This window comes from Dromiciops gliroides, chromosome 3, assembly GCF_019393635.1.
Source record: "Dromiciops gliroides isolate mDroGli1 chromosome 3, mDroGli1.pri, whole genome shotgun sequence".
Classification (NCBI taxonomy): Eukaryota; Metazoa; Chordata; class Mammalia; order Microbiotheria; family Microbiotheriidae; genus Dromiciops; species Dromiciops gliroides.
In genome coordinates, this window is record NC_057863.1 from 247,685,364 (window position 1) to 247,700,367 (window position 15,004).

General features: G+C 36.6%; 1 protein-coding gene and 1 non-coding gene across 3 annotated transcripts in view; both read left to right on the plus strand.

Moving 5' to 3' along the window:
- The window catches only part of GABRB3 (gamma-aminobutyric acid type A receptor subunit beta3), a 276,919-nt gene that overhangs the window by 220,169 nt on the left and 41,746 nt on the right, over positions 1 to 15,004 (plus strand). For both annotated transcript variants that reach the window (XM_043994838.1, XM_043994839.1), the window contains 2 exons: positions 1,481 to 1,563; positions 4,777 to 4,914. In XM_043994838.1, coding sequence (XP_043850773.1) covers positions 1,481 to 1,563; positions 4,777 to 4,914 — 221 coding nt within the window. The remainder of the gene's footprint in view (positions 1 to 1,480; positions 1,564 to 4,776; positions 4,915 to 15,004) is intronic.
- LOC122752062 lies at positions 8,820 to 8,926 on the plus strand. Its single transcript, XR_006355866.1, has one exon. It is a non-coding gene; the product is annotated as a U6 spliceosomal RNA (small nuclear RNA).

Consider the following 15,004-nt stretch of genomic DNA (forward strand, 5'->3'; position numbering starts at 1 on the left):
CAGGAGTTCCCTAAAATATGACATCATAGATCCAGACAAGACTATTTATTTATATAGTATTTTTGTTTGCAAAGTTTTTTTTCCTCTTACAAACCTGTGAAGTAGGTAATTAAAGCATTATTATCCCATTTCAAAGAAGAGGAAACTGTGGATCAGAAGGTTTAAGAGACTTACACTTGATCACATGGTTGATTATATATGAGAACAGAGAATGATTGAATATGTGTGTGAGAGAAAGAGCAAAGGGAAGGGATTAGTTTTAAAGGCATTCAAAAGTAAAAATGCTAAAAAGCATTAGTCAGGTAATGAGTTTATAGCTATTAGCATCCAAATTAGGTCAATTGAGTCTCAAATTTTGAATTAGCTAAACTCTGACAGATGGGGCAAATATGAGAATCACCTAAAATCATTTTGGAGAATAGATGTCCCATAACAGATAGCTGTGCTGAAACATCTGTATCAAATGGTGAACACCAATAACTTCTTAGTCTTAGTATATGCTCATTAAGGTCTCCTGCTATTGATCCAGACAAGCAGGGACAAAATACAAATATGACTGGTAAACTTCCTTTTAGAACAAAATAGATAACATGGTGTTAAAATTCTCTGAAACATCTAAGTAGCATTAGAGTCCAGATGTGACTGGTAAGCAGCTGGTCAATGAATTTTATTGAAACAATTATCTCTTTTGGTGTAAAAATTGATAATTTAGCACACAATTTGTTCATAAAAGGGACCTATCATGGAGATTTTTAAACACACATAGAGACTAAAGCAATTACAAAATGACTGAAAGAAGTCCACAAATAATGGAAATCTAATATCATATAGTGAATGAATTTCCTCCCTCCCACATCCAATACAATGCCCTTTGTTGTTGAGTCATTTCAGTTGTGTTTGACTCTGTGACCACATTTGGGGCTTTCTTGGCAAAGATACTGGAGTGGTTTACAATTTCCTGCTCCATTTCATTTTATAGATAAAGATATTAAGTCAAACAGGGTTAAGTGATTTACCCAGTAAGTCACTGATAAGTATCTGAGTACTAGTAAGTTTCTGAGGCAGATTTGAACTCAGCTTCTCCTGACTCCAGGACAGGTGCTTTATCTAATATACTGTCCTATAATGTGAAGTCAGAAAAACTATTAGATGAGGCAGGGAAGAGGAATAAGAGGTAAAAACTTTGTTTAATAAAATAAAACCTTTTTTTTTTACATCTGATAATTCAGATTGAGATTTATAGCAATATACTCAGATGAATAAAATTACCACATTTCCATATTAATTTGATTATCTTAATTCTCATCTTACTTTGAAGTTTTACTTTATTTTATTCCTACAGTTTAGAACATTATAGTTCTGTAGAATATGTCCCTACATAAGGTATAGCCTTTGTCTTTCTTTAACAGGTTTCACTACTAGTAGAAATATGGTATTGGCCCAGGCAGTAATACTTTCCTTCTCCTTTCTTGTATTGTAGAATTACAACAACAGCTGCATGCATGATGGACCTGAGAAGATATCCCCTGGACGAACAGAACTGCACTCTGGAAATTGAAAGCTGTGTGTACATATCTGTGTTCTCTTTAGGTTCCTTAAGTGGTTCAGGACAGTTTCCCTTAGTGCTACCATACTAATTATTTTCCATTCACAGACAGATATGGTTAAGGTCTCAGAGGAAAAGCGAAGGCTTTAATTTCTCTTGTGGCCATTTCTGAGGGGTAGGAAAATGAGGTTGAGAGGTGGCATGATGCAGTTCTCTATTCCAATCTGATTAGGCACACTATTTGATTTTCTGAAACACAAGAAAGCTAATGTTCCCCATCTTAATCCATTCAGTTTGATGAAAGCAAGCAAAGCAATTGGCTTACAAAATACTGTAACTTGCACGAGTCACCTTGCTTTGGGTACTCCTGGGACTTAGATGGGGAAAAGATTCCCATTAGGATCCCAACTATCTATCATCTATCTATCTATCTATCTATCTATCTATCTATCTATCTATCTATCTATCTATCTATCTATCTATCTATCTAGTTGAGTTCCTAATGGGAATCTTGTGTGTATATACATATTTATTTATATATATACACATATACATTATATACACACATATATACATGTATACATACATATATGGTTTCTGTAGCACAGTAAATGTATTTCAATTTGAGCATCATTCAAAAAATTTATGATTTATTTTGGAGTGTCTATGTGAGAGGGACAATAGATACATTAATTATACTAATAGAAATGAAAAAGAAAAAACTAATAGAAATAGAAAAGAAATGGACCCTCTGCTCTGTGTATCCACAGACTGTTGATTAGCATTATATAATGCCATTTTCCTCTTGAGTAATTTATAGATAAAGCTAACTAATTTGTTCAAATTGATTTAGACTTGAAAATATGAATTCTTAACTTAGGTAAGAAGGGATGTAATTTTACAATATAACCTAGATTTTATTTGATAAAAGGGGCAAAGCTACATTTCTATATAAAACAGATTGGGAAAATAATTCAATGACAGAGATACTATGGGAATACAACATTCTAATTTGTTTTAGATGTCATAGATACTGGGGAAAAACAATCTTTTCTGGGGGGGTTTGGGGTTTTTTTTGTTGTTTTTTGTTGTTTAGTGAGGCAATTGGGGTTAAGTGACTTGCCCAGGGTCACACAGCTAGTAAGTGTTAAGTGTCTGAGGCCGGATTTGAACTCAGGTACTCCTGACTTCAGGGCCTGGTGCTTTAACCACTGCGCCATCTAGCTGCCCCAAAAACAATCTTTTAATTTAAAATAGAAGTTGCCTGGCTCTTCATGACCCTATTTTGGGTTGTTTATTTTTTGTTTTTTTATTGTTTTAGCAAAGATACTGTATGAGTTATATTCACAAGACCTGGTTCCAAATCCTGCCTCAGATGCTTACCAGCTTTCTTACCTTTCCTCCTGGCAAGGAGATTAATGTCTTTGGGCCTCAGTCTCCTTATCTATAAAATGAAGGAATCAGGTTTTTTGAATCTTCAACCCCTTTGGCATTCTGATGAAGCCTATGGACCCCTTTCAAGAATAATATTTTAAATAAATAAAAGAAAAAGAAAATACATAAGATTACTAAGGACCCCAAAATTAGTGAAAATAGAAATCCATTTTTTTCGTTGCTAATTCTTAGACCTCCTGAAATCTACCCACAGTATATGACCCTGGGTAAAGAATCTCATAAGCTAAAATATCTCTAAAACTACAATATATCAACTTAACCCCAACTCCTCTAGAGAAAAGTCATCATCAATCGTTTTTTGTTTTTAATTTTTAATGTGGGCCTCCTAACCAATAACAATTTTGTTGTAACAAATGTAGTCAATTCAATCAGTCCTTTGTGGTAAGGTACACTTTTCTATCACCTGTAATAGAATTAACAAGGTCCCTATTGAATATTTAGGTTCATCAGAATCACTCAGGGGACTCACAGGAACTTAACATTAAGCATTCACTTTTATTTGTCCAACTTAGTAATCATCCCTTTTCTCTGTTGAGAAAATAGAGTGTCTTTACCAACTTGAGAAAATAGGGAAAAATGCATTTCCCAACAGCCAGAATATAGAACTTTTAATCAGCCTGCAAAAATCATTGCTTCAGCCTTCCCAATATAGCAGAAAAAAATTGTAACTATGCTTCAAGTGTCAAATAACTTCAAATTATTAAACATTGCATGGTAGGAAGTCAAAGTACTGTTAGCTTTTGAACTTTTCAGAATGTTTTGAGAAGTCTCCTGTCTAATTCAGTTCAATCTTCTTATTCACTGCTATTATTTAATTCAGCAGTTCTGAACCTACAATCTGTGAACTTAGAAAAAATGATAACAATATTTCAATCTAATTGGTCCCTATTGAAATTCCATGTATTTTTTCCTATGCTTTAAAAAAATATTCTGAGAAGGGGTCCATAAACTTCATTTGACTGTCAAAAGGGTTTATGACTTGCAAAAAAAGGTTAAGAACGCCTATTTTAATTCAGTATGCCCCTGGGAAACCATCATACAATTCCTACATCATTTCATCATCTATCACTGAAATATGCACAATTTCACAAGATGCTGAGCTGGCCAGGAATTTGGAGAGATCCTGTCTAATCTCCTTATTTTACAACAAAGGAAAATAGGACCCAGAAACAGAAGCAACTTAGCCAGGGTCACATGCAGTGAGTAGTCAAACTGGAATTTACACCCAATTCCTGTGATTCTAAATCCAGTGCTTTCCCCAGGACACCAAATTCTATTAGGGCACTCAGAGAAAACTCTGTGTCTATTTAATTGCTAATTGCCTCACCCTGGATTTAGTACAAAGCTGATAAAAAACGATAACTCAACAAATCCAAAAGAAAATTGTGCCATGTAAATGAATATATATTTTAAACTAGTCTTATGTATAGACAAACTGCATAAACTTTTCCTTAAAAACAAAACAAAACAAAACAAAAAAACCCTAATCATAAAGTGGATAGAGTGATGGCCAGAGCCAGGAAAACCTGAGCTCAAAATCCAGCCTTAAACAGCCTGGGCAAGTCACTTCATCCTGTTTGCCTGAGCTTCCTCACCCATAAAATGAGCTGGAGAAGGAAATGCAAACCACTCCAGTGTCTGTGCCCAAAAAAACCCAAATGGAGGCATGGAGCCATCAATGACTGAACAACAACAAATGATAATAGTATTGGATTTTTAAATAATTATGTTGGGCTAATATTAATACCTCTGTTTTCCTGCTTCCTTCTTGGCAGATGGCTACACAACAGATGACATTGAGTTTTATTGGAGAGGTGGGGACAATGCTGTGACAGGTGTGGAAAGGATTGAGCTCCCCCAGTTCTCCATTGTAGAACACAGATTGGTCTCAAAGAATGTTGTCTTTGCCACAGGTGAGTTCTCCCTACATACACATACATACTTTCTCTTTCATGAAGGGTGATATTGTAGGTCTTGCTCCTAAATGGGAGAGTAATAGGGCTGATACCCACCTACAGTCAATTTTCACTTATTTAGGGTACTCTCACACTGATTTCAGCTAGGCACAGCTAGGCGCATGTAAGGGCAGCTAGGTGGATCAGTGGATAGAGTGCTGAGCCTGGAACCAGAAGACCTGAGTTCAAAATCCAGCCTCAGATATGTACTAGTCACTTAACCTCTGTTTGGCTTAATCTACTAAAGAAGGGAATGTCAAATGACTCCAGTATCTTTGCCAAGAAAACTCCATGGACAGTATGGTCCACAGGGTCATGATGGACAGCTAGAGATAGCTAGGTGGCTTAGTAGATAGAGTGCCAGGCCTGGAGTCAAGAAGATACATCTTCCTGATTTCAAATCCTGCCTCAGACACTTATTAGCTGTGTGACCCTGGGCAAATCACTTACCCATGTTTGCCTCAGTTCCTCATTTCTAAAATGAGTTGGAGAAGAAAATGGCAAAGCACTCCAGTATCTTTGCCAAGAAAATCCTAAAGTGGGTCACAAAGAGTTGGACACAACTGAAAAATGACTCAACAACAACACCACTACACTGACTCACAATCCTTTGTGTGCCATTAACCCATAAAACATGGGCATCTTTGGTTCATCTGGTAATTGATGAAATATCAATTAATGCCCTTTCTCTTATTATTTCCAGTTATGACTGAAATCTTACCAGCTTATAGTCTTTTCCTTTTTCAACAATACTTTTATATATCATAATTTTCATTCCTAAAACAGTTTTGAGATGTCAGTTCCTTAAAGTAAAGGTGAAGCCATTACTTTGAGGAAAGGCCCTGCAACTTTAAGAGACGTAAGCCATAAAATGTTGCATATACTGTCAGATGTGTTTGCTATGCTAGTTTCTTTTGCTGAACTGCTTTCCTTTTTTATTCTTTTTAAAAAATTACAGGGAAGCTAGGTGGTGCAGTGGATAGAGCACCGGCCCTGGAGTCAGGAGGACCTGAGTTCAAATCTGGCCTCAGACACTTAACACTTCCTAGATGTGTGACCCTGGGCAAGTCACTTAACCCCAATTGCCTCACTAAAAATTATTAGTTAAAATATAGTCTCAAGGGGGCATTCAGAAATGAAGGTTACATAAAAATAATTTTTTTAAGAAAGAAGATTATGATAAATTGAGGCTAACATATAATAGGCTTACTACTCCATTTCTCTCCTGACAGAGCTGGTTAAATAGGGAAATCAACTCTGCCTCTGTTATTTTTGACAATTGACATCCTTTTGTCCTCCCATGTCTCTCTGAACATTGGTTCCTTTTCCCAGAAGTATTCAAGTCTTGGGTAATGTCCATACATTGACAGGCTGGGAAAAGCTTTGCTACTGGTCAATTAATACTGTTCAAAACACTAAGAGTAAGAGGAAGGCAAGGAGGGAAATAGGTTATACCTCTGTGATAAATATGGGGAAAACACTGAATGTTTACCTTGGCAAATTCATGTCAAATTCAGTGCTTCTCAACTTATATATATCCCATAACAGAGCATAATTAGAATTGCAACTGTCATGTCCTAGCTTTTTAAATAGGAGTTCTAAGGATACTTGCCTAAGTAACCATAAATTTAAATGTTTTTAATAAACATTTTTTTCATTGTCAATAAAATTTCCTTTTGGCTAACTGGAAAAAATTATTTTTCAATTATTAAAATGATAGTTTAATCTATTTCATGAACCAAATTGGATCAGCATAAGGCCTGCTGAAAACACAGGGGGATTCTTGTTGGGAAATAGTCCCAACCCACGCCTGCCTCTGTCTGGAAAATTGCAATCATTAGGTCATTAGGGTGTACTCAGGGAAGAATTCTTAGAGTTTGTTTATGCAGTGTCATCAGAAATATTTTATTAGGTGGTTGTAAATGATGTGAATTCTTTTAAAGGCTGACTGTAACCAGGTAGGATTTCATATAACTCAAAAATAACCAAATCCATTCTTCCTATACCATTAACTCCCACCCACACCCTCCCCAACCTTAAATATCTACCATAGTGAAAGTAAATGTGGTAGGTATAGTGGATCAAATGGTGGACGGAATGTCAGGAAGACCTTCGTTCAAAGTCAACCTCAGATACTTCTTTTAAAAACTGAACCAGTGATTTCCTCAGTGAAGGAGCCCATCATGTAAAAACTCCACAGAGATGATAAGTGATTCTCTCAGGGCCACAGAGTTATTATGTAAGAGGTAGGACTTGAAACTGGATCTTTCCAAGGCTGGTTATCTATCGTCTATACCTTGTTTCCTCTCCTTTGAAGATGACTCCATAAAAAAAGTGTGCGAATAAGATCTGCCTGTTCCACAATTCTATTTCACTATGCAGGGAGATGACATTTACTTTGCCATCAAAATCATGGATCCCTTGAATATTAGGAAACAAATTCAGTAGGTGTGATAACATATTAGATTTATATGTACCTTATAATATACAAAGACGGGGCAGCTAGGTGGCGCAGTGGATAGAGCACCGGCCCTGGAGTCAGGAGTACCTGAGTTCAAATATGACCTCGGACACTTGACACTTACTAGCTGTGTGACCCTGGGCAAGTCACTTAACCCCAGTTGCCTCACTAAAAAAAATTTAATTTAATTTAATTTAAAAAAATAATATACAAAGACAGTTTTCCTACACAATTTATTTTGACTTAATTCAATTTAATAAACATTTAAGAGTCTATTATGAGCATCATATTTTACTAACAACTGACTAGGTATTTAAAGTAATAAATATTTATTTTCATAATATATCTGTGATCTCCATTTTTGTGTCTTCCACTACTTCTTATCAAAATTCATTAATATGTTTTCATCTTTTGCTATTGTTGTCTAGGGCCTTTAATAAATTCTCAGTGACTCTCTACCCAGCTTACTGGCTTCTAGGCCCCTCAGCATAGCATAGAGACCAATACAACACCTAAGCTTTCCATCTGTTATTCCTCATGCTTATTACATGCTAGGCCTTGTAGCTCTTCAAGTCATACAATTCCTTGATGATGATTTGATACCACTTCTTGCATTCAAATCATCATTGGAATTATGCTGCATTTATAGTGATATTAATGACTACAATCACAAGTATTCAGGTACTGGAGCTTGAATTTAAATCTGACAAATTACGAAAATTAATTTCCTAACCAGTTTTAAAGGCTATTGCTATTTAACCTCAATGCATAGGAATAAGGCTAAAATCCTATTAATTCAGAATTTGTGGTAATTTGTATTGGGTAAGGCAAAAAGTAGCATGTCTTTACTTTCCATAAAAATATAGTTTTCTAATTAAATAGCAACACAAATAAGGTAGAAAGAATGTACTTCCTTCGTACATTCAAGCCATTCATATGCTCATTACAACTCCTTCTTCAATTATAGCAAGTTTTCTAAAGATGTTTTCAGCAGGATTTTCATCATAGAAGTGTAGACTATAGATCTAAAACCAGATAGGACCTTAAAGTTCATCTAATAAAACTGTTTTATTTTATAAATGAAGAAACAGGCATGTTACAATTAAGTGACTTGACAAAGATTAGAGAAGGAGTCAGATTCAGAAGCAATATTTAAGCCTAAGTCCTCTAACTCCAGTACCAGTGTACTTTCCATTATAACAAAATATTCAATCAACAGACGTCTAGTGAGAAACTATAGGAACTATGCTATTTGGTTCCTCCCCTTTAGGGAGTTTGCAGTCTAGAAGTTAACTTTGCACTTGTGAGCATATGTATGCATGCAGATACATTTAATATTGAGATGCTCCATTGCATAGATACATTAAAAACCATGAAAATCACATTTAAAATAGTCATTCAAGTGCTCGCTTTGGCAGCACATATACTAAAATTGGAACGATACAGAGAAGATTAGCATGGCCCCTGCACAAGAATGACACGCAAATTCGTGAAGTGTTCCATATTTTAAAAAAATAAAATAAAATAGTCATTCAAGTATTTTTGCAATCCATCTAACCCTAATTAAACTGAATTAATGAGAGTTGTGCACATCACTCTGAATCATAAGGTAGCAAAATATTGACGTGAGGATCCAGAGAGGGGTGAAATTAGAAGTGCAGAAACAGAAAGGGGAAACCCAGAAGGAGGCCAATGATTCTGGAAGTGGAACAGGAAGGGAGGAGCAACCACATTAGAGAAGTCACATGTTCTATCTGACTCAGTTCCCTTCTAAGTATATGAACCTCTGGAAAGATTTTAGGATCAACAAAAGCTCTGAGTGTAGGATGTTCTTTAGGTTGTACATTGGTAAGCCTTGAACACTGAATTCTCTGTGAATGGCTATAAATACAGGGTGCACCAAAAGTCATGAAGCCACAAAGGGGTTTCAACATTTAATAACTCCGTTATTTTTTGGTTTTAATTTAGAATACCATAGCATCATATACAACATATAGGAAATAAATATGTATAGGAAATAAATAAAATTTCAAAATAATTTTCAAAAAATTATTAAAACATCAGACCCCTTTGTGACTTTTGGCCCACCCTTTAAAGTTCTGCTGCAAAGTGATTATTAGTCATTCTGTGTTTGAATAATACCTATATTTAGAAAAGTATTTGTCTATCTATCTGTCTTTCTATCCATCATCTATCTGTGTATCATCTATCTATCATCTATCTCTCTATATATATCTATCTGTCTCTATATAACTGTCTGACCTAGTATAGAACTCTGCACAACATAGATATTTAAGAAGCATTTGATGAGTTAATTTGAATTACCAATCAAAAAGAATAATAAAGATTATTAGCTAGATCATCCGAATCAACCAGACGCATTTATTAATTGTTTTCTGTGAGCCAGGCACTGTGCTACAACACAAAGACAAAAATAAAAGAAACAATTCTTGATTTCAAGGGATTTTCATTCTACTGGAGCAGAAGGCATGTACCTACCTAAGTATATGCAGGATCCATACAAAATAAATATGCTGTAGTAAGATCCATGATCATTAGCAAAGGAGGACGCTAGAAGTTTGGGCGATCAAGAAAGGATTCTTGCAGAACATGGAGCCTAATCTGAGTCTTGAAAGAAGTGAGGTATTGTATGAAGCACAGAGAGTGTAGTTTAGGCACAGCTGGATAGTCAGTGGAAAAACAAAGAGATGGGAGACATGAGATGTTAAGTGAGATAATGAGAGAAGCCCAGTGTGGCTGGACCACAGAGTACAGAAAGGGGAGTCAGTACAAGAGTAGGCTGGAGCCAGGTCAAATTGGCTCCTAGAATTGGTTGTTAAGTTTTTAGTATGAGCATTTATCCTTCTGAAATCAGCAAATACTACAAATCAGAGCTTGATCTATTGTTTTGTTGATTGTTTAGACTGAAGGAAGTGATGGGGGAGATGTTAATAATGCACATTAAACTTAAAAGTGTGCCTTGTGTATGTATATATATATATATTTATATTGCATACACATATATGTACGTATATTCACACATACACATACACACCCCCATATGTGTGTGTGTGTGTGTGTGTGTGTGTGTGTGTGTGTGTGTGTGTGTGTGCATTTGTCCCCTCCCCTGCCCCCGGGCCAGTTGTTAACCTTTTACATCCCCTGGGAGTAGTATATACTTAAGTCTTTATGGTAGTTTAGGGTCAGGTTGTGAATTGCTTTAAAAGCCAAAGACAGGAATTTCTGTTTTTTTCTGAGATGAAATAGGAAGCCACAGAAGCAGTTGTATAGCCCAGGGAAGCTAAAATAAAAATAAGTCCTAAGAAACTCAGCTTCTCTTATGAAAGAGTACAGGATAGACTAGACTAATGATAGAAATATTGTTTTATATATTTATTTTGTTATTTTTTTCCAGTGAACATACTGCCATAGATTGAGGAAACAATGCCTTTTGGATTTATTTCAAAATACTTCTGTAAGATCTGAAGGGAAAAGAAGGAACCAATGATGAATGATAATGAATAATTCCATTTACTATGTTAAATTACTATCTTTCAGAGATCAACCTTCACATTTATTTTTATCTACTATATCAATGAGAAGTCCAAATTGCTATTTTCTATAAATTGGAATATAATAAGCATTGCCTATGGTTAATGTGAGCCCTGGCAATTCTCTAGAATCCAATTTGCAAACTCCTTCCAGCTCTGGTTTTCAGTGAAATTAATAAGAAAGAGACATATACCTTAGAGGTTTTGTAACTTCTAGCCTAATGGGCTCTTAAATACTATATTTCTCCTAATGCATGCTTTAGCAGAAGAGTGACATGAAATATCATCAAACTTAGAGATATATATTATTGAATGTACCTTCTTCTCCAGGAATCAAGTATTTTTACTCTAGCCAATCCTAAGGGACCACTGGAGCCTGAGAATTAGAAGTGACTTTATAGGTTCTTTAACCCACTTTTGCCCCCAGCCTCAACAGAAGCAAACTCCTGTACCTGGAGCTAACAGAGAACAGATGGATAGCCTCTACAAAGAGGCTGCTCAGGGCCCATAGAGGAGTTCAGTTGTTATATCTTCCTGGTGTCCTTTTTAAGGAAACTCCCCTTCCAGGCTCAGAATCTCTTCATTAGGTATCCAAGTGGGGCTAGATTCCTTCTGGGCTATGATTGCTTGACATGCACAGCCTGCCTGACTCCTCCTTTGGAATTGCCTTTAGAGCCTATACCACATCCTTAAAAAAAATCCTTGGTGGTGTGTAATCTTTGTCTTTTAGGGGTGTGCTTGATGTTTGCCAATAACCAAAAGTTATTCTGAACCAATCCAGGTGAACAACACTAGTGATTAATCTGTGTAACATTGTTTTGTTTTGACATTACGTTTTGAAAACAATGGGAATGTAAGATAAGGAAAATATTGATACTTAGGTGTGACTCCTGAACTAGCTACAAAGACATTTCCCCAAATGATATAAGCACTGATAACATTACTAAAATACATGTATGCATACATTCCCAATGTGATTACTTTGACAATCAATATTAATTCAAATGTAAAAATACAGACAGAATTTAAGCATCTTGAAGGAAAAGTTTCTTTAATTTTGTCATTTTATCCCAAATATCTGGGAAAGAGCTAGACACATAATGGGCACTTGTAACACAGTGGTGGATTTACTGACCATGTGCATATTTTTAAAAAATGGTTACTCGCTAAAATCATGGCTAATATAGTCCAGAGTTCAGGAAGAGGGATGTTTATTTTAAGCAACTATGGACAAGTAGCTATAGAATTCTTATTGTTCAATTTGTAGAATCACAGATAATTGCATGGGATGTCAGGAAATAATTTAAATCAACCCATATCAGAGAAGGAATATTCTCTGTGACATCCCTGACGATCTCTATTCCAATTTGGAACAGAGACATTTTGAAGAGTTCCATTAAGCAGTTCATCCTTTCACTGAATATGAAATCTGCCTCTCTGAAACTTGCATCTGATTTATCTAGATCTGCCTAAAATATTCCCTTTTCATATTGGTGCTATTAAATTTTATAAACTCTAATTCAGACAGGCCCTTGGATACAGTTTGGGTTTCTTTAGCCCTACCAACTGGATGTCTATGTGGGAGAGACTCCTTGGATGTTGAAACTTCACTTTAGAGATCATCTGTTCTGGGGGTCCTGAGCCTTTTTTGTGTCATAGACATCTTTTCCTATCTTGTGAAACCTATGGAACCCTTCTCAGAATAATTTTTTTTGAAATTCATAATGGAAAGAAATGCTAAATTTCAATTAAAATTTGGGACACCCCACACACACACCCCCAGGGAAATCTATTCAGAGAACCAATTTAAGGAGACTTGATCTAATCTAATACATTTACTTCATTAGTTAGAAAATCCAGAGAAATTAGTTTTCTTGCTAAAACATAGGGAGTAGGAAAACCAGAAAAAGAACCTGCATTTGCCAGTTTCTGTTCTCATGTTCTTTCCACTGTGCCACTGGGGGCAAGGGGAGGAGGCTATGAATTGTGTTATATGGAAAGACTGATGAATGATAAATTCGAAGAATGAATAAATGAATGAAGCATTTATTAAGTGTTCAGTATGTGCAAAGTACTGTTATGCATCGGGAACACACTTGGAAAACTAAGGCAGTCCCTGCTCTCGAGGAGCTCACATTCCGATAAAACAACCTATATGGAAGGTTTCAGCAAGTCAGATGAAAAAAAAAAATACCCCATGGCTCTTCACATGCAATAACAAAGCAGATGGTAATGCCTTTCTTGAATGTCATCTCCACTGCTAAAATCATATCAGTTTCTGATATTGAATCATTTGACAGTGCCAAGAACTGTGGTGACAAGAATTTTATTTTCTGGCACCTGCAGGAACAGTTAGCAGTCTGCATTTCCATAAAGTTTGCTTTCCTGGATGATAGCTGTGGACATTGGGCTGGGAGCATCACTACTGGATTGTCTCTATCAGAGTCCAAAGGGAATGGTGGTCAGGGTGGTATTGGTGGTTTGACTTGCCTGGCACGGGCTGCTTCTCATCTGCCCTTCAAGATCCCCTGCTGCTTCAGGAGGGCTGGCTTCCCCAACCTGTGAGGGGCAGTGGGATGGCATGTGGTGGTGATGACTATTCCCTTCTCCACATGAGTTGCTTCCCTGGATAATATCTATGTGGGCTGAGCTAGAAGGACCTGTTTTCTGAGGGGAAGCTCCCACTCCTGGAATTTTTGTGCCTATCTGCCTGTTGGTAGCATTTGGTCAGCAGGTATTGATGGTGGTGAGGAGAAAAGTAGGCTCCTTCTCCACAATGATTTCTCCCCTCAATGGTGGCTGCAAAGTCTGGGCTGGAAGTAGGTCTGGTGGCAGATACCTTTGTTTTGGCCAGACAGGAGAGCCTAGGAATATGTCCAGAATTTTGCCTGAATCTATTACCAAGGTTCAGCATCTACCTTGGCATTGTAAAAGGTCTGCATTGGCACATTCACATTAGAGCTTCTGCATATTTCTCTTGACATTTTGAAACTGGCTTTAATGCACTAATGCACTGCAGTATCAATTTCACAGTATCAGCCTTAACGCATCTCTATCACAGAGCATTAACCTCTGCCAGTGGAAACTTTGCTAGGTTTTCTGTGTAGTTTTGGGATGCCTGCATCGATGCATTCTATCCTGACAGTGCTTCTAGGATGCAATGCTACTCGCCACTCTGGACAATTTGTTTATGTCTCAGAATACTTAATGATAACTCTCATGTGTTTAGAACTTGAAAATTACAAAGCACTTTCCTTGTAATGACTCTGGGAGGTAGGTGATTTAAGTAATGTTACATGCATGTTAGAGGAGGGGAAACTGTGACCAGGGAAATTAAGTGGCATTCTGAAGCCATGCAACTAAACATACCTGAGTTAAAAGCCAACATTTTCCCTCTATACTACTCTATGTCTCTATATCCTAAACTGCTTTGTACCTCTTATAGTATTGCCTAAACAAGAAGTTATTGTTACCTTTAGACTTCTAGCTATTCATGAACATTTTAGGGTGCCTGCCATAGGATACTCAGAGGAAGGCTCAGAGAAAATATAGGGACACTGATACTTTAGGACATATCTATTAATATATAGAACTTCTTACTATGACACTTTCTCAGGACACTGCTGCATTTTTTAAATTCTTATCACTGTTAGTAATTTTTTTGGGGGGGGGGCAGGGCAATGGGGGTTAAGTGACTTGCCCAGGGTCACACAGCTAGTAAGTGTTAAGAGTCTGAGGTCAAATTTGAACTCAGGTCCTCCTGAATCCAGGACTGGTGCTTTATCCACTGCGCCACCTAGCTGCCCCCAATGTTAGTACTTTTAATCCTAATGGACTTAGAGAATTTTCAGGGATCAAGGCATTTTTGATTTATTGCTTTTAAAAAAAACAGCATTTATACACATATCTCTTCCCCCACCCCGCTTCATAATAAAAACAGTGAAGTGAAACTGACAGACATACTATCCCACCCCACTCCCCCAAAGCCCTTCAACCTTCTGCTAAAAGAAAAAAACAGATTTCATCAGTCTTCTGA